We start from the raw sequence: 19,476 nt of genomic DNA, 5'->3' as shown, positions 1-19,476 counted from the left end.
GGCTGGGGTGCTTGTGGGTGGAGGGGGCAGGGCGGAGGGGGGGTGGGGGCTCCTGACGCGCCCTCTCCTGTCACAGCTGTGTCCCCCAGGGAGGGCTGTCTTTGGCCTGGAGGTGACACGGCTGTCCATCAGCTGCTCCGCCCTCCGTCTCAGCACCTCTGGCCTCCGTCCCTCACACCGCCGCCACACCCTCTGACGGGCTTCTCTCTCTGACACACGCGTGCGTGCATGCGCGCGCCCACACACACACACCACACACGGGGCACATGTGTACATGATAGTAATGCATACACAAACACACGTTACACACACGTATTGTACACACACACACACTCACACTACACACACTGATGAGATTCGTGAAAGGGAAAGCTTATCAACAAGATCTGAATTATCGGGCCATTGAAAAACAACAATTTATCAAACATCATTAATTTATTTAGTAGTTATATCTGCAACTAAAAAAGTCTACTTCACCCTTGTAAAACTAGCAAATCACAAACAAATACCGTTCATACTTTCAGACAAATATTATCTTTTTCCAAAGGACATTATTAATCACAAAATACAAATATACATCAAATGCAAAGAAAACTCAACAGTGTCTTTAAAATGGGATACAAAAATAAAACTACAACATCTAACCCCAACCAAATCCCAAGAAGTGAAAGAAAGATTGATCCCAAACATGCTGCTCAGGTTATAAAAGGCCTTATAAAAGCCTTAGAGCAGCTGTCCATTTTCATCATGGTTGTGGTCAGTGTTACCCTGTGGTCCCTCAGTTCAACCATGCCTGGACAGTGGTCAGTTTTTCCCAGTGCGCAAAAAACATAGTGGTATGGTCCACTTCATGTAGTGATGCTAATCTTCTTTTAATACTTTCTCTCTCATTCTCTCTGTCTCTCACACACACACACAGCATACACACACACACACACACACACGTTCAGAGTTCTTCAAAGAAAGCGACTCTGGACTTGGTGCTCTGCAGGGTCAGCTGAAACAGAGAAGGACAGGTCAGTCTTCTTGATGAGAGCAGATCGACACTTCTCTCTGTTCTCTATCCTCGGTGCTGACGACTTCTCGACCTCACCCTGCTCTTCAACCTCACCCTGCTCCTCAACTTCACCCTGCTCCTCAGCCTCACCCTGCTCCTCAGCCTCACCCTGCTCCTCAGCCTCACCCTGCTCCTTAGCCTCACCCTGCTCCTCAGCCTCACCCTGCTCCTTAGCCTCACCCTGCTCCTTAGCCTCACCCTGCTCCTCAGCCTCACCCTGCTCCTCAACTTCACCCTGCTCCTTAGCCTCACCCTGCTCCTCAGCCTCACCCTGCTTCTCGGCCTCACCCTGCTCCTCAACCTCACCCTGCTCCTCCTCACCCTCACTCCTCAACCTGCTCCTCAGCCTAACTGTCACGCTGTTCCTCAACCTCACCTTAACTCCTCAACCTGTATCCTCATCCTGCTACTCACTCTGTTCCTCACCCTGCTCCTCACCCTCAGGCAGCGCTGGCTCTACAGGAAGCGCTGAGCTAACCCAGGCAGCGCTAGCTGTACAGGGAGCACCAGCTCTACAGGGAGCGCCAGCTGTACAGGGAGCGCTAGCTGTACAGGGAGCGCTAGCTGTACAGGGATCGCTAGCTGTACAGGGAGCGCTAGCTGTACAGGGAGCGCTAGCTGTACAGGGAGCGCTAGCTGTACAGGGAGCGCTAGCTGTACAGGGAGCACTAGCTGTACAGGGAGCGCTAGCTGTACAGGGATCGCTAGCTGTACAGGGAGCGCTAGCTGTACAGGGAGCGCTAGCTGTACAGGGAGCGCTAGCTGTACAGGGAGCGCTAGCTGTACAGGGATCGCTAGCTGTACAGGGAGCGCTAGCTCTACAGGGAGCACCAGCTCTGCAGGGAGCGCTAGCTGTACAGGGAGCGCTAGCTGTACTGGGGGGGCTAGCTGTACAGGGAGCGCTGAGCTCTACAGGGAACTCACACCATAACACTCTTCCTGACAGGCCTGAGAGGGGGGAGGAGGTGTCTCGGCAGAATAGGAACTGATGTTTTCAAGTATCGCTCCTAAAATCAATACCCTTCTAAAGCCATAGTGCTGGATTTGGGGGGGGGATCTCAAAGACATATAGGAGACACAACGTCGGGTGTATGGTGTGTGAATGGTGTGTGACGATTTGGATAGGTGGTGTACACTCAGTGTTGTGGAGGATACTTACAAAACGTATTTCGTTACAGAATACAGAATACATGCCCAAAAATGTATTTTGCAACGTATTCCGTTACGTTACTCAATCTGAGTTTTATTCCTTGGATTACTTCCACATTGAATTGCATTTTAAAAGTGGAGGAATGCGGCCATCAAATCCTGTTTACTAAACTGCGTTTCCCGATAACGATGGATCTTAGTTGTGACGAGGGTTCTCTACTAGCAAAATAACGAACCATCGTTATTTCTTACGTGCGTTTCCCGAACATGCTCGTAAGGAGAACCCTCGTACGTGTCCCTTAAGAACTACTTGAGAGTAGATGAGAGGCATGCTTTGGCCAACCATGGTATGTGAGTCTGCATCCCCCGTGCATGTGATGGCCATGCATTGGCTAAGCCAATGGCATTGCAGAAGGAAAGAACGAGAGGCAATGACATGGGATTGATAGATGTAGTTGTGTTTTTACAGTGTAGACACCACCCGATAGAAGTTCTGGGAAATGCATGGAGTTGCCTTAATTTATTTAGAGAGTAAATAAACTTGTGAAACATACGTACCGTAACGTAATCCATTGATTTCAACAATGTAACTGTAATCTAAATACCAACTATTTCAATTGGAACTGTAACGGAATACAGTTACTCATCATTTGTATTCTGAATACGTAACGCCGGTACATGTATTCCGTTACTCCCCAACACTGTGTACACCTACCTGCTCGAGTGTGTGTGTGTGTGGTGCAGGGTGTAGGTGTGTGTGGCGCTGGCACCTTTTTGAAGTTGCTGTGCTTGCTGGTGCCCTCCTGGGTGTTGTGGTTGTGGAGGATGTCCAGGGGGGTCTCGCGCTCCTTCAGCTTCAGGGACTCGATCTCCGTCTTCAGCTCGTTCAGCTGCTCCTGCAGGTGCTTGCTCTTCTCCATGTACTCCACCCTGAGGGAGCAGGGTAGCGCCATGTTACACACACTCATATAGTCAACCTCTCTCTCTCTCTCTCTCTCTCACGTTCCTTAGCCTGGAGAAAACGCTACAGGCAACGCTGCCTATCCCTCTCTCATAAATTCTTTCTTACTCTCTCTCACACACACACACACACACACCCTCTCTCTCCCCCCCTCTCTCTCACCTCCGTCTTACTCTCACGCACCCCACCCTCTCACCCTCTCTCTCTCCCCCTTTCTCACCTTTGTCTTTTTCTCTCACCCACCCTCTCACCTCCCCCCTCCCTCTTTCTCTCCCCAGAAAGCCGCCTAGGAGGTCGCGTCCGGGACAACCAGCCTAGACAACAGCGAGTACGGGAAAGAAAAAAAGTGGAACACCGTGCAAATTCAATCGAAGAAGTGACCCCGACCAATGAGACAACAGCCGTTTCCCAGAAAAACCCTTCCCGGCGGATGAAAAAAACCTCCTTGAGGTTCCGGAACACTCTAACGCAGCTTCGGACACAGGCCAACGATCAGCTCTCTAGAGCGGACGGCGGACTCAGTCTCGTTACGATGGTGTGACGGGGGGGGGGGGGGGGGTCATTTCAGCGTGCAGTCTTCGACCCAGTCACACACACTTTCCCTCCCCGACACGTATCAGTGCGTCAGGCGGTGGGTCACCGGGGAGCTGACACGGACTCCGGCCAGTCTGCCACCCAACACAGAGGTGACATTTGTGGGTCTTGCACGCCTGGCAGGACGGAGGACGGAGAGACTGCTGCGGGAGGAGGGAGTCTGATTGGATGAAGTGAAGCGGCAGGAAGGGGGAGTGGGTGGGTGGGTGTGTGTGTTTGTGCGGTGCGTGGTGTTTCGTAACCCTAACCCCGCGTGTGTGTGTGTGTGTGTGTGAGGGACGCAGTTTCACTCACTTCTCCTTCTCTATCTCCATGGACAGGCGCTTCATGTCCGTGTCCTTGAAGTCGAAGCTGAGGTTCTCCCTGCTGAAGCTCAGGCTGGGGAGGTCGGCGGGCATGGCGTCAGAGGGGGGGGCCGGGGGGGCCTGGGCCGGGGGGGCCTGGGCCGGGGGGGCCTGGGGGGCAGAGATGCACGTTGGAAAATGTGTGCAGTAACAATCAGGCTACTCGAGTATATGAGGATGATAGGGTGTGTTTTGAAGGGTGTGTTGTCATGGAGTGTGTATTGTGGTGAGAGTATGGGGGGCGGGGGTATTTTAGTGAGAGTATTGTAGTGCGTATTGTGGTGAGAGTATTGTAGTGTGTATTGGGATGGAGTGTGTATTGTGATGAGAGTATAGTGGTGAGAGTATAGTAGTGTGTATTGGGATGGAGTGCGTATTGTGGTGAGAGTATAGTAGTGTGTATTGGGATGGAGTGTGTATTGTGATGAGAGTATAGTGGTGAGAGTATAGTAGTGTGTATTGGGATGGAGTGTGTATTGTGGTGAGAGTATAGTAGTGTGTATTGGGATGGAGTGTGTATTGTGATGAGAGTATAGTGGTGAGAGTATAGTAGTGTGTATTGGGATGGAGTGTGTATTGTGATGAGAGTATAGTGGTGAGAGTATAGTAGTGTGTATTGGGATGGAGTGTGTATTGTGGTGAGAGTATCGTAGTGTGTATTGGGATGGAGTTTGTATTGTGGTGAGAGTGTTGAGAGTGCTGGCCGGAGTGTGTGTGCGGTGGGCGGCTTTCCGGATGTGTGTAGGCGGATCTGTGTGCTGCTAGCTTCTTACGTAACCCAGCATGTGTGTGTGTGTGTGTGTGCGTCGGGGTGGGGGGCTAATATGAAGCAGTCTGCATAGTGTGGGCGTCCTGGCGTCCAAATCGGTGTGTATATTTATGAGGTGTGTGTGATGTGTTGTGTGTGCATGCGTACATGTGCGGTATGGGGAATGAGTGTGTCGTGTGTGTGTGTGAGTTTGTGTGTCTGCGTGCATGGTGTGGTTCAAGTTTTAAATGTTTATTTATTTGTGTGCCCCTTTTTGCTTGGTAACAAGTAAAGGTCTGTTGGAATTCTTTGGTTCTGCTCCTCTTGACAACCCTCTTGTGTGTGAGTGTGTGTGTGTGTGCATTTGTGCATGCATGCGTGGTGTGTTTGCGTTCGTGATACATAAGTGGTGTGAGGTGTGTATAGGGTGGTGTGTGTGTGCGTGCGCGTGCATGGAGTGTGTGTATGTGTGTGTGCGTGGTGTGTGTATGGGGTGAGTGTGCATGTGTGTGTGTGTGGTGTGTGTATATGGGGTGTGTATGGGGTGGGGGGCGTGCATGTGTGCATGGGTGTATGCGCGTATGTGTGTATGTGTGCGTGCAGGCTGTTACTGGGTAGGCAGTCTTGCTGGTGATCTCCAACAGCTTGTGTTTGGCCCTGAGCTCAGACTCCCTCGCCTCCATCAGGTCCAGCTTTAGCTGCTCCGCCTCACCAGCTCTGAGGGAGAGAACAGGGAGACACTCAAGACAGAGAGAACAGGGAGACACTCAGGACAGAGAGAACAGGGAGACACTCAGGACAGAGAGAACAGGGAGACACTCAGGACAGAGAGACCAGGAAGACGCTCAGGACAGAGCCTCAGGAGAGAAAGACCAGGGAGAGACCCACAACACAAAGGGACGCCCACAACAACACACTCCCAACAAACTAATCCGCTAATCTGAATCCTCATCGCTGTAGGAAGAGAAAGCAGACCCGAGTCATCCTCGTGTCCTTCTTATCATCCCCTGACCCCGGCTGAGCGCAGCGCATTTCACTTCAGCTCCTCTCTCAGTAACGGGGACCTCGAGGGGATGTTTCCCCCAGGGCTGGGTGGCCCCTGGGCCTGTCCCAGGACAGACACACAGAGGCCCCATCAACCAGGCCTCTCCTTAGCATCACGCACTATCGATCGGTACGACTGACAATGACCTGGCGCGTCAATGAACCATTCAGTCGAGGTCCGGGGAGTGAGAGCGGTGCGTGTGAAAGCAATTGAATCATGTATGTATATATATATATTTTTTAACATTTTAGTCATTTAGCAGACGCTCTTATCCAGAGGGACTTACAGTAAGTACAGGGACATTCCTCCCAAGGCAAGTAGGGTGAAGTGCCTTGCCCAAGGACACAACGCCATTTGACACAGCGGGGAATCATTCCGGCGACCTTCTGATTACTAGCCCGACTCCCTCACCACTCAGCCATCTGACTCCTTATATATGTGAGTGTGTGTGTGTGTATGTGAGAACCGGAGGGGCCCTATCCTCTACCTGCGTTCCGACTCTTCCGCCATCTGCAAGGCCAGCATCTCGGCCTCCAGCATCTTCTGCTCCATCAGTCTCCTCTCCTCCTCCGAGCGGATGGCTGTCACCTTGATCCGCTGCATCTCCGCCTCGGCCTCCGCCGCCTTCTGGGCCAACAGCTTGGCCTCCTCCGCGGCTATCTGGGCCTTCTCCGCCAGCAGGTCCGCCGTCTCCTCGGAGCGCATCTACCGGGGGGCCAGGTGGGGGCAGAATTTGACAGGTCAGGGGTCAGAGGTCAGTGTTTACCAGGTCAGGGGTCAGTGTTTACCAGGTCAGAGGTCAGTGTTTACCAGGTCAGGGGTCAGTGTTTACCCGGTCAGGGGTCAGTGTTTACCAGGTCAGAGGTCAGTGTTTACCGGGTCAGGGGTCAGTGTTTACCAGGTCAGGGGTCAGTGTTTACCAGGTCAGAGGTCAGGGGTCAGTGTTTACCAGAGCCTCGTTGGCCATGTGAGCGTCGTCCTGCAGCTGCAGCAGCTGTCTCTCCAGCTGGTCTCTGGCCCGCTCCGCCTCCTCTCGTAACTGCTTCTCCCTCTGCAGCAGCTGTCGCTCCGCCTGGGGGCACAGGTGCACGCTGAAGACACGGCTAGGACAGGCGCACGCTGATGACACGGCTCAGTCAGGCGCATGCTGATGACGTGGCTAGGACAGGCGTACGCTGATGACGCGGCTAGGACAGGCGCACGCTGAAGACGCGGCTAGGACAGGCGCACGCTGATGACGCGGCTAGGACAGGCGCACGCTGATGACACGGCTAGTGAGGTGGTGTACGAGTAGAGTAGTGTACCTGCTTGCGAGCCCTCTCCTCACGAGCCTGGGTCTTCATCTGCTGCATCTCCAGAGAGTCCAGGCCCCTCCTCCTCCTGAACAGGTCATGGTTCCCTATGCACAGCTGCAGGATCTGACCAGGGAAGAAGAGTCAGTACATCAGCAGGTCCTGACCAGACAGTCAGTACATCAGCAGGTCCAGACCACACAGTCAGTACATCAGCAGGTCCAGACCGGACAGTCAGTACATCAGCAGGTCCAGACCAGACAGTCAGTACATCTGCAGGTCCTGACCAGACAGTCAGTACATCAGCAGGTCCAGACCAGACAGTCAGTACATCTGCAGGTCCTGACCAGACAGTCAGTACATCAGCAGGTCCTGACCAGACAGTCAGTACATCAGCAGGTCCAGACCGGACAGTCAGTACATCAGCAGGTCCAGACCGGACAGCCAGTAGATCAGCAGGTCCAGAATGGACAGTCAGTACATAGTCAGATCAGGTTTTGGAGTAAGACTCTGCAGGACTCACCAGCTTGTTCACCCTCAGCCTTGAGGAGTTGAATTTGAAAACGTCTGTCTTCTTGTCCACGGGTTTGATGGCAAACTTGTAGCACGCACACACACACACACACACACAGTGTATATTAGCACCGCAAAGTGTTCAATAAAAAAGGTGCGACAATGCCTTGTTCATCCTCTGGAAGTGGTAGGAAGGATATGCATCTGTGCGTATGTGTGTGTATATTCCTCTTGGCATATACGAGTGTGCGTGTGTGTGTGTGTGCCTGCGTCCACGTTTCACGCGCGTGTGCGGTGTGCGTTCCGGGGGCGGGGGCCCACCTCTTTGTCGTTGTAGGAGATGTTGCGGATCTCGTTCCAGGGGAAGGAGCACTTGGGCGTGAGCCTGTTGTCGGGCTCGTAGATGTGCAGGCCCAGCGCGTCCACCCCCAGCAGCAGCCCCGTCCCCTTCTTGTTCTGGCGACGCCACGGAGAGGACGGTGAGAGGAGAGGCAACAGGAAGCTCTCCCCAGAGCGCCAGCGAGCGGACCTCGCGTCGAGGGCGCCGGGGAGGGGGGAATGGCGGAGGGCTGCTCAGCAATTCATCCCATCTCACTTAACCCTCATAAATGCCAGCTGGGCAATGCCAGGGAAAGGTGGGGAGGCGGGCTTTCAGAACTGAGGCTTTCATTCCCGTGAATCTGTGATTACCGCTGCTATCCAGCTGAATGAGGTACTTTCAGGGCTGTGGGACTTTGGGAGTAGACCTTGAGTGAGTCGAGGTGAACTCCAGACTCTGTGAGTCACGGGGAGGGTTTACATAAGCCGTGACGCGCTGCCCCGATCAGACACACTCTGATCTCCCGCGGGAAACTGATACGAGGCCCTCAACAAGTTCTGCTACCGCAGATAAAAGGAGATTTTCTCTCCCCTCTACTGTCTCTCGGTTTTAACGCAGTGTCAAGGACGACACCACTCACTGCTGTCAGACTGGCATAGTGGGAGGGGGGAGGATGGGGGGGGGGGGGGGGGGTGTGTGGGGGGGGGGGGCAGAGGACACTGGCTTACCCTGATGAAGAAGTAATTGACAGCGTACATCTCCAGGTCCTGGGCGATCTTTAGATACTCCATCTCGGCTTCCTCCCTGGCTCAGACAGGAAACGAGGAGACGGGAAGGAATACAAGGAGACAGGAAGGAATACAAGGAGACAGGAAGGAATACAAGGAGACGGGAAGGAATACAAGGAGACAGGAAGGAAAACAAGGAGACAGGAAGGAATACAAGGAGACAGGAAGGAATACAAGGAGACGGGAAGGAATACAAGGAGACAGGAAGGAAAACAAGGAGACAGGAAGGAATACAAGGAGACAGGAAGGAATACAAGGAGACAGGAAGGAATACAAGGAGACAGGAAGGAATACAAGGAGACAAGGTGAGATCCTGGAACGCACCCTCACGTCCCCCTCCCTCCTCACGGACCCCCGTTTGGACACACTCCAAGGGAGTATTTCTGGGGTGTGTGTCGCCTAGAAACATCCAGAAGGTGTCTCTGGGGCGTGTTTTGGGAGGAGAAAAGCCCACGGCGTCAACATGAGCTGCAGTTTCACACACAGCTTTTCCGTCTGAACAGTCTGAAAGGTTGCACCGTGTGGGATTAAGTAGCAAAGTCAGCCCCCCAGTTCTGACTACAGCGCCGATGAAAGCAAACTCAAACAGGCCCGTTTCCTCTCTCCCCCTCTCTCCCCTTCTGTGGCGGGTTGCCAGATCTTTTGGGTCAGAACCCCCCCTCCCCCATCACCCCCGCAAACAGCCAACATTTACATACTCGAATCCAAAGAAAACACGCCGCGGCAGCGTGACTTTGAACTTTTTCCGGCTCGTTGGGCTCTGAAAACGGCGGATGTTGAAAATCGAAAATGTGAGAAAGGCACAAGTGTGCTTGTGTAACTCCGGGCCTACGGTAAACGACTCGACACCGGATCTGACGACAGGGGCCCAATTCTCAAGCCCGAGGATGCCGGCGAGAGCCCGGCTAGAGCCTGTGGAGAGCAGGGGCCATGGCTGGATGAAGGGATGTCGTTTTTCCTCGGCAAAACGACATCCCTTCATCCAGCAGAGCCGTCGGGGAGAGGGGATTCAGTCCGACATGGCTCTCCGTGGTGTGCGCGCGTGTCTCGGTGTGCGTGTGTTCCATGGAGTTGCAGGGAGACCTAGGGAGAGTGGGGGGTCTCCAGCGTGGAGGGTGACCAGGTGTGTGCTTGACCTGGACCGGGTGTGTGTGACCAGGAGGGGGGTCTCACCTGGTCCTGCCCCTGTGCTCGGCGTAGCACGCCGTGATCCTCTCCTCCCACATCTCAGCGGTCATCTGGTACAGGTTGATCACCTGGACATGGACACATGCAGTTCACGACAGCGCTCGCCTTCCAAAAAAAAAAAAAAAAGGGGGTTCCACCGTGTTCTACCTGGAACCAAACGAGGTCCCCTCTAGTCTAAGAGGTTGTTCGGAGAGACGACAGGAGACCTCTCGGTTCTCTCGGTAGCACCCGGTGGGTCAAGCGGCTGTTCCCGCTTCGAGATGCGGTTGCCACGCCAACCGCCCCCCACCCGTTCTCCAGACGAGGCGGGGCGGAGACACTCACGTTCTTGGGCAGAAGGTCCTCTTTGGCCAGGAAACCAGGCTCGTGAAGGTTGGGGTCGTAGTCTCCATACTGCAGGGCAGAGAGAGAAACCTCGTCACACGTCTCCCAGCGGAAGGAGGGGAGGGGGGGTGGGGGACCTGTCAGAACAGCGGGGTCAGTTCCCTTGCCACTGACGCGCACGCCTCGCCTCGCACTGCCCCCGACGTTAGGAAATGGCGTCGTTAAACAATGTCATTAAATAATGTCATCAGGATCTGTCTGGGCAGTGATGGATGGGTCCCGTCACAGCCTGAGGGAGGGGGGGGGGGGGGGGGGGGTGAGAGTGTGTGTGTGTGTGTGTGTGTGTGTGTGGTGGTGGGGAGAGGGAAGGGATAGGAAAAGGAAGGAAGAATGACCTGCAGGGATATTGCAGTGAATCAATAGCAGTGCAAGTACCTCTGGGGACGATACTGTCGGCAAACAACGCTGCGAACCTAGGTTGTTTGTACCACAGCGTTAGTTCATTGACAAACTACCGCATGACAGTAAATAACTCCATGAACCAACGGTTCCATTGATACACTACATATGAGCCTTGCTGATAGAAAGCACCATGTGAACGTGTCGACAGAGTGGTGTCACAACTTTACCAGCCTGGAGGGTGTGTGTGTGCGTGTGTCTGTGGGTGTGTGAGATCCCCTTCTACACTCCACTGACTACCTCTCAGCCCCTAGCCCTGGCGTGTGTGTGTCTCAGTGTGTGTGTGTGTGTGTGTGTGTGTGTGTGTGTAGGTGTGAGATCCCCTTCTCCACTCCACTGACCACCTCGTCTGTCCCAGCCCCTTGCCCTGGCGTGTGTGTGTGTGTGTGTGTCAGTGTGTGCCTGTGTGCCTCCCAGCCCCTAGGCCTGGTGACTCCCCTGCATTCTCGGAAGCAGCTGTTCCTTGAAATTCTCTGTCAACACCTCCTCACAGTCAGAGGTCTCCACAGCATAGCAAACAGGAAAGCGATTCTCCTACACACCTGCACACACGCACACGCACACACGCACGCAAACACATTCTCCTTCAGTCTCGATCACACATCAGACTTTCCACTAAGTCCCTCTTTCCATCTCCACTCTGTCTCTCCGGCACTCCCTCCGACTCCTGATTGAAACAACAGAGGCGAACGACATCTTGCAGGGTTGTCCCTTCTGCCGTAAAGCCTTCTCTGGCCTCTTCTTAGATTACATAGCTTACCTGCACTGGTCGATCGCGGACGGATGGGTAATTGAACGGACGATGAGTGGACGGAGGGATGGGTGGCAAGGGGTGACAGGTGGAGGATTGGGAAGACGAGACACGGTGAAGCCAGGCGAGAGACAGGCGGGGGGAAAGAGAGAGAACGAGAGACGGGAGGAGAGCCGTAGAGAGAAGGATGGAGAGACAAAGGCAGAGAGACTGAGAAAGAGAGAGAGAGAGGAGTGACAGAGGGAGAGAGAGAGTGAAAGAGAGAGAGAGAGAGAGAGAGAGAGAGAGAGAGAGAGAGAGAGAGAGAGAGAGAGAAGGAGAGAGGGAGTGAAAGAGAGAGAGAGAGAGAGAGAGAGAGAGAGAGAGAGAGAGAGAGAGAGAGAGAGAGAGACACACACAGACAGACAGACTGACCTTGGCCTGGACAGCATAGGAGGCGAGCAGCACAGAGGCCTCTGGGGGGCAGTAGATCTCCTCCTGCAGGATGCTCCTCTTCACCTGCGTGCACACACACACACACGCAGGAACACACACACAGGAACACACACACACACACAGGAACACAGACTGATGGGACCTCATCCAGCCACACTGGGCTCTCTCTCTGTTTGGTTACAGGCACTGAAGTACACGGAATGATTGGTCCTTATTTAAATAATGGACTATATGCTCAAATGGATGAAACTGGAACCCAATCCCAACACACCGTTTGGCTCGAGGAACACCACAGAAACCATGTAGAAGGCCAGTGAATCCCTACAGAAACAATCAGAAGGCGTGACGCTTCACCAGGCCCGGCTCCCTGGATGCCAATAGACACCCAGAGCACTGCAGCTGAGCTCTCCTACTCCTCCAGGAGGAGGAACCATGAAGGATGACGGAGCCGTGAGCAGCCGCCCACACAGGGGGGCATGTTGGCCTGCACACCAGGGGCCACACAGGGGCCTGTTAGCCTGCACACCAGGGGCCACACAGGGGCCTGTTCGCCTGCACACCAGGGCCCACACAGGGGCCTGTTCGCCTGCACACCAGGGCCCACACAGGGGCCTGTTCGCCTGCACACCAGGGGCCACACAGGGGCCTGTTCGCCTGCACACCAGGGGCCACACAGGGGCCTGTTAGCCTGCACACCAGGGGCCACACAGGGGCCTGTTAGCCTGCACACCAGGGCCCACACAGGGGCCTGTTCGCCTGCACACCAGGGCCCACACAGGGGCCTGTTAGCCTGCACACCAGGGGCCACATAGGGGCTTGTTCGCCTGCACACCAGGGGCCACACAGGGGCCTGTTAGCCTGCACACCAGGGCCACCTAGCCCCGGATGCTTCCATGTGAGCATGCGTTAACTGCTCCAGGAGACCCATGCTGCTGGTAAACACGGGTTAATGACCAGGCCTCACAGATGCAGATGGCGAGGAAAAACTCCAACGTGGCTCACTGGGACATCTGGCACGGCCACTTGCGTCTACTAGGCTAGGGTACTAGTATGCTAGGCTAGGGTAGTAGTATGCTAGGCTAGGGTAGTAGTATGCTAGACTAGGGTACTAGTATGCTAGGCTAGGGTAGTAGCATGCTAGGCTAAGGTAGTAGTATGCTAGACTAGGGTACTAGTATGCTAGGCTAGGGTAGTAGTATGCTGGGCTAGGGTAGTAGTATGCTAGGCTTGGCTAGGTAAGTCGTTTTGGATAAGAGCGTTTGCTAAATGACAAAATGTAGGTACTGTTAGGCTAGGGTACTAGAATGCTAGGCTAGGGTAGTAGTACACAGGCTTGGCAAGATACTGCAAGGCTAGGGTACTAGTATGCTAGGCTAGTGCTAGGGTGCTACTAGTTAAGACATCACCGTCCCTGCCGGTAATTCAGTCTCAAACAGGTGGTGGTGGTGGGGGAGGGTGGGGGGGCTGTATGTGACAGAAGCCATTCCGACATAACCAGTGGGGACCCTGGCGAGCACATTCATTTGCAGAGCCGGTCATGCAGCATCTCTCTCTGTCATGAACTAACAAGGGTCTGACAGCAGAGCTGACAGCCCCAATCAAGGGGGGGGAGGCGCGCCCGGCCCCAATCTGCCTCACAAATGAGGCTGTTCGGCTGGAGAACGCAGGACACGCCACCAATGGGGGGGTGGGGGTGGAGGCGAAGGGGCGGGGAGTTGATCGCGGTCGCTAACAGGGTAATCCGGATGTCGCGCGGGGCGACACAATCTGATCCGAGGCACGCTCCGCCATCAGGGGAATGAATGGGCGTCAGACAGGCGGCGCGGGGCATTAGTCATCCGCGCTCTCCTCCTCCTCCTCCACGTCGCGTCCGTTTCGAACCGCTCAACAATTTGTCAGCTCCGCGCACCAACCTGGATCATTTGCTTCACCTCGGAAAAACTAAATGATCATCGCGCCAAAACAGACCCCACAGAACGCTTTTTCTGCTCTTGTCTCTCCCCCAACAGGAGTACCTGTATTCCAGGAATGTGCAGAGGATTGAGTTTCTCCCTGGTTGTGTGTAACAGCATGCTGTGGGGCCCACAGTCCCTGAAGCAGCAGGTCATTAACTGGGCCTATCACTGGACCCCTTAAAACTCTAATTGGTCATTGATAAACGTAGCCGGGGCCAATTGGAAAGAGCGGGCACTGCTACAAATCTCATCACTCGTGAGGGGAGAAGAGGCAATCCCAAGGGTGCAGGGGAGGCCAGAGGTATTACACACAAGGCACGGCTGTCTCCACATGGATGAACACCATCACTGGACTGGACCATAGATGGGGGTTTTCCAGAAGCCTCTGTTCATGCACAGAGTAGATGGGTGTCTTTCCCTGACTGAGATGTAGTAGGAAGGAGATCTTTCCCTGACTGAGATGTAGTAGGAAGGAGATATTTCCCTGACTGAGATGTAGTAGGGTAGCAAGAGCAAATGACCAAGCTCTCCACAACACAAACATCTCTTCCAGTTAGGAAACCTCCAATGAAGAGATTTCTGTCCTCTAAAATTCATTCCGGAAAATGGAACTAATTGCAATCGGAAGGTAAGTGAGTCAGGTAGGCTGAATGAGTGGTCGCTGACTGTGTTGTTTGACGGCGTCAGTACCTGCAGGAAGAAGAGATGCTGTGTGATGTCCTGGACCAGCTCCTCCTCCGCGTTCTCGGGGAAGAACTTGGCGAGGAAGTGAAGGGTGATCGGATTCTCCTTGGGGACTTCCTGATCCAACACCTGCGGCGGCAGGAAGAACCAGAACAGGTGATGCCAAAAGAGACCCAAACGACTTCACGGAACTGACGTACATTTAGCTTCGCACGTTCACAGCACGAAACAACCCCTCTCGATTCACCTCAGGGAGTGTGACGTGAACGCCTGCTTTAGGTGTTGATGCTCTGGGAAAGAAGCCTACCTTCTTGTCCATCTTGAGCCAAGCGACCGCGTCCTTCACGGTGTACTGGAGCCCGAAGTACCAAGTCTCTCTCAGGCCAAACGTCCGGCACACGTGGTCAAACAGATCCTTTCCCTTCCACTTGACCTGACGCAGAGAGCCGTGTTATTTACCAGTTTGCTGATGAGAACCGAACGAACTACAACCCACCCGACGGAACACATATGCAGATGTAACACATCAACCCCTTGTCTCATGACTGAAGTGAATTATCAACAAAGGGAGGAGAAAACGAATGATGTAGAGGTTGAAGGGAATCCGTCTCTTGGTAATGAGAGGGGATCGCATGCCTCAGTCCCGGCCTGTTATCAGGGCATCTCCTGTGGGCTCGGAAACAGGCAGAACCTGTCATCCCATCTCCTCTGGACTCAGAACAGGCTAAGGGAGAATAACATTGCAATAGCCTCTAACTGAGCTGAGAGAACTGCCTTTATTATCCAATTAAAACGGCTTTGATCTTGTGCTGCTACGCTGTTTCGGAGCCTTCAAGTACCTTGTTGCACAGTGCAGATTGGGAATTGGAAAAAAGTCAGCCAACCATCTCTCTCGGGAAAATAATTAGATTTTATTTTACATTTTATTTTGTACAGTATTGTTTAGAATTATTTAGACTGTGACTTTTATATTTCATAGTTGGATATTGTTTGTACCTCCCTGTCACAGAGAGCTCCTTGTTTGTGTGAACTTACATGGTGAATAAAGCCCATTCTGATACTGAACAACAACTCAGACACTGTCAAGGTCAATCTAATAAACCAAACTGGGCGTTTTACCGCTGCCACTGCTCCAGAATGACTATTTACAAAGCATGTAATTGATCATTACAGCACAGAAAATAGCCGGAGCACACCCACAATTGGCTTTCAGGAACTCGGTATAATTACCCATATAGCGAGCTGTGGCTGTGTTCAGCCCTTTTCAGTGGCAATAGCAAGCAAGGAGAGTGTTGAGGAATTCTTTGCGTTCATCTTCAGGCTAGCCTGACTGCTGCATTAGTCAATAGCGCTGGAAGGACTGAGAATGGTTTAGCATATTGGCCTACAGTGCTTTTAGGTTACAAAGGTAATATGGTGCCCGATTGCCAATATTACACATAATTGCATTGTGTTGCATTATGTAAATATAACAACCTAACTTGAAGATCCAGTCTTGTAAGTGACCTTAGAAGACCAACTAAGCAGTGAACTGCAGCTTTTTCCACCAATGCATGCCTGAATCCAGAAACTAATTGCTCATGTTATTTTGATACAATACTGCCATCTTAAGGCAAGAAATTATATTTCTCACTGAGGAACAATACCCACAACATAGGAAGACATAGTTATCAAGTTAGTAACATAGTTACACACAGTGTGTAGGATATAGAAAAACGTTTTCCCTTGTTGAAGATGTTATACCATTGCGGTGCTTGTCTCGTTTGTTGAACCAAAACGAAATTATGAATGCAGTGGTAACCGGAACCAGGTTTACGCTGCTCTAACAACCCTGTAGTTATACTACACTACATCATACATCACAAAGCACCTTGTTTATGCATCAGTTGAGTTGGGGTTGTGGTGATCATTTATATCACAATCCGCAACTCACCACATACCGTTTGTTTGTTTTTAATCCAAGCCAAGTCATGGTAAAATACAATATTTAGCCGTAAAATATATTACTGATTCCTCCCATTGGGCCCAAATCTAGCTGACTGGTAGTTACACCTGATCTGAACTGTCAGTGACTTTACAGAGGCTGATGAGTTTAGCTAATCATCTTTCTGAGGCTGACTGGCAGGTTGACGCTTTCGCAAGATGATGACAGGAGGAGACAAACTTGTGATAAACAGGTCAACCAGCTGAACTACATTATTCATGCTTGTTACACAACACATCCATTCCAGGTAGGTAGCCAGCACTACGCACCTCACAGCTGAATTCCATGTCTGCATCCATGGTTGTTATCTTGACGTTGAAGCTCTTGGCTTGTTTTCTTCTCAAAGAGTTCAGTCCCATTTTTGCTGCCAAGGCACTAGCCATGGTGATGTTTGGTTTGCTAATGGTAGCTGGACAGTACTAGGCTGGCTAACACATGCAGTGTCTATAGAAAATGAATGTAATATTCAGTCATTCAATGTAAGAAAGTGTCTAGAAAAAATATGTATTCCCATTTTCTTCTGTCAATTCTTAGACTAGCTAGTATGCAAGTAGTTTCTCAATAATATTGCAAGCCAAAGTTAGTATCCTACTTTGTAATGTAACGTTATATGTTGCTTGACAACATTACCTGCCAACATAACCTGCCAGTCCAATCATTTTAAAGATTCTTTAGAATTACAGTTATTTCATTGCCAATTCATATTGAACAAATAGGGCTCATCATTATATTTGTGAAGAGGTACAGTAAACTAGCTAACATGGTAAGTTTCATTGTATGGGGTGGTAACTTGATGACTAATACTATCAGTCAGTTGTTACAAACAAATAAATGCTATACCTGTTCCTATCGATTAAAGCAATGTAGCCTACTTGCAACGCGTTGGCGCATCGGTAGAACTATCTGGAAGTAGGGACTAGCTAAATTGTAACTAGTAGTAGCATAGTTGCTTTGTAAACATACCCACTAATCTATGAAGGTGACTTCGATCGAGCAAAAAGTTTGTACCGCAAGTAAAAATCGGAGAGATAGTTCCACAGCGATGGTAGTTTTTGAAACATCTTAATCAAATGTGTCCATTAACGTAGTTAAAATTGTTTTATAAAAAGTTGTGGTAGCTAGCTTACAACATAGCATGGCTTGTGGTGAACAGGTTAGCTTCCTCTACAAATGAATGGGCGGTCGCGCCCAATGGTGTACTGCAATGCAATTGGTCACAGAAAAGCCACATTAAATGTTTTTTTATTTATAATTTGGCCTACCATGTTTTTCACAGGAGTAGGCTTTATCTAATATCCTGCAAAAATAGGTGGGTTATTGACGTGACATGGCATTGTCACTGTCACACCAGATAATTGTCATAATTTAAAATGCAATAGGCATAATGTTTAAATATCTTTGTGTACAAAGATGATAAAATTGGTGACACACACACACAAACAGATTCCTTGAATATAGGGCACAGTGCCCTTGATTATGTCGGTGACACACACATATTTCAGAAATCATAGATAGCCTACGTGCCCGTGATGAAGCTGGTGATGACGGTTTTTCCGGCTTTGGGACCTATATTTCTCAGAGCAAATTATTATATTCTTCAAATAAATTCTCTGTCATCTCTGATGTACTTGTTCAACCTCAACATCATTCCTATGCCCGTTTGGAGAGGCAGCTAAATCTTTTTTGCGTCATGATGCCCGTTGTGGAGCGCTATATCCATGCCTCAAGAATACGACCAATTAAGGAACGGCTAAAGTGAATAGTGCCCATATGTCGTCTCTGGTGATTATAATGTAGGCAGTTTTGACATGTTAACACATTAATTTAACAAATTAACAAATTCCACGTTATATTATGAAGAACAATGGTCAAATTCAGTTCATGTAGCCTATTATTTAATGAGATTTTGTGTTGCAGTTTAAAATGTTAATTAAACAAAGTAGCCAAATCTACAGGTGCTGCCTCATTCCGCCATCAAATTCCATTAATAATGTTGCAAAGTAACTAGCACAGCTCGATATTACAAATAATTTCAAAACTGCTCAACAGGTGTGTAGGCTACATTATTTAGCTAGTTGTGGTATTTCCCTCTATGAAGCTGATGCGCCAAAGGCTTTGCGATCACGTTGTGTGATATGGTGGAAGTAGGCTATCTAGTAATCTTTTGGGGGATTTTAAATGGAAATTTATTTGCCAAACGGTTAACCCTTTCCTGCCTTCCTCCCTTCCTCCTTCGTTCCTCCCTTTCCTGCCGGACCATTCAAATATGGGTCGAAAAAGACCCATAGATCCCGCCTTAATAACTTTGCCATCCAATCACCGATTTTATTTCTGAAAACTGCCAGATAATCATGACAACTTAAGCTCAAAGCACATATCATTGGTTAAGGGGTTAGTGGGAGGGGGAAATAAATCTATCGTCTGCAACGGCAGCCATTGTTTTCCGAGGCGGAGCCAGAGCGGAGACCATTGGAGATTGCCTACAGTGTTAGATTTACAGCTTCGAATTGAAATCGGAGACGATATTATGAGTAAAGACAAGTTCCTTAATATGTGTTGTCAATATTGTCAATTAAATTCTAAACCTTTTACTTACGAAGAATTTGTTTGTGGGAGTGACGCGAGTGTTTTCAGGAAAGAATGAAGTGTCCGGCTTGGCTGTTTGTGACAGGCAGCAATGACGGTAGTAGCACTGTTTAGCTTCGATTTGAGCAGATTTCTAAAAAACGTCGAAAAACAACATTAACTAATTAGATTATGTACACTGTAAGCTAAATGTACATGCCTTGTTTGGCCAATTCGGTCGATTGTGGAAAAATCTCGAAAGTTTTTTAGTTATCGAGAGGAGTATCCAGCCATAGCGCTATAGCTACTTTTGGGACAGGA

The 19,476-nt window shown here is 50.9% G+C and overlaps 1 protein-coding gene across 3 annotated transcripts; it reads right to left on the bottom strand.

Moving 5' to 3' along the window:
• Positions 1-416: 416 nt before the first annotated feature.
• Positions 417-17,781, bottom strand: nf2a (NF2, moesin-ezrin-radixin like (MERLIN) tumor suppressor a). 3 transcript variants are annotated; one of them, XM_047051992.1, is made up of 17 exons: positions 17,431-17,779; positions 16,860-17,034; positions 14,914-15,039; positions 14,613-14,735; positions 11,947-12,030; positions 10,323-10,391; positions 9,984-10,066; positions 8,751-8,826; positions 8,025-8,159; positions 7,714-7,788; positions 7,203-7,316; positions 6,848-6,970; positions 6,386-6,603; positions 5,465-5,570; positions 4,056-4,216; positions 2,977-3,136; positions 417-997 (listed from the first exon to the last, which is right to left on the bottom strand). In XM_047051992.1, the coding sequence occupies exons 2-17, from the start codon at positions 16,971-16,973 to the stop codon at positions 947-949; spliced, it is 1,818 nt and encodes a 605-aa protein (XP_046907948.1). In that variant the 5' UTR covers positions 16,974-17,034; positions 17,431-17,779; the 3' UTR covers positions 417-946. The 3 variants fall into 3 exon arrangements, with proteins under 3 accessions (XP_046907948.1, XP_046907949.1, XP_046907951.1); XM_047051993.1 differs by having other exon boundaries at positions 17,554-17,779; XM_047051995.1 differs by lacking the exons at positions 417-997; positions 2,977-3,136; positions 4,056-4,216; ... (4 more) ...; positions 7,714-7,788; positions 8,025-8,159 and adding an exon at positions 8,176-8,318 and having other exon boundaries at positions 16,860-17,781.
• Positions 17,782-19,476: the final 1,695 nt, after the last annotated feature.

The sequence above is a fragment of the Hypomesus transpacificus genome, unplaced genomic scaffold (genome assembly GCF_021917145.1).
Source record: "Hypomesus transpacificus isolate Combined female unplaced genomic scaffold, fHypTra1 scaffold_192, whole genome shotgun sequence".
Taxonomy (NCBI): domain Eukaryota; kingdom Metazoa; phylum Chordata; class Actinopteri; order Osmeriformes; family Osmeridae; genus Hypomesus; species Hypomesus transpacificus.
The sequence above is the reverse complement of the archived record's forward strand: the minus strand, read 5'-3'. Positions and strand labels throughout refer to the sequence as shown.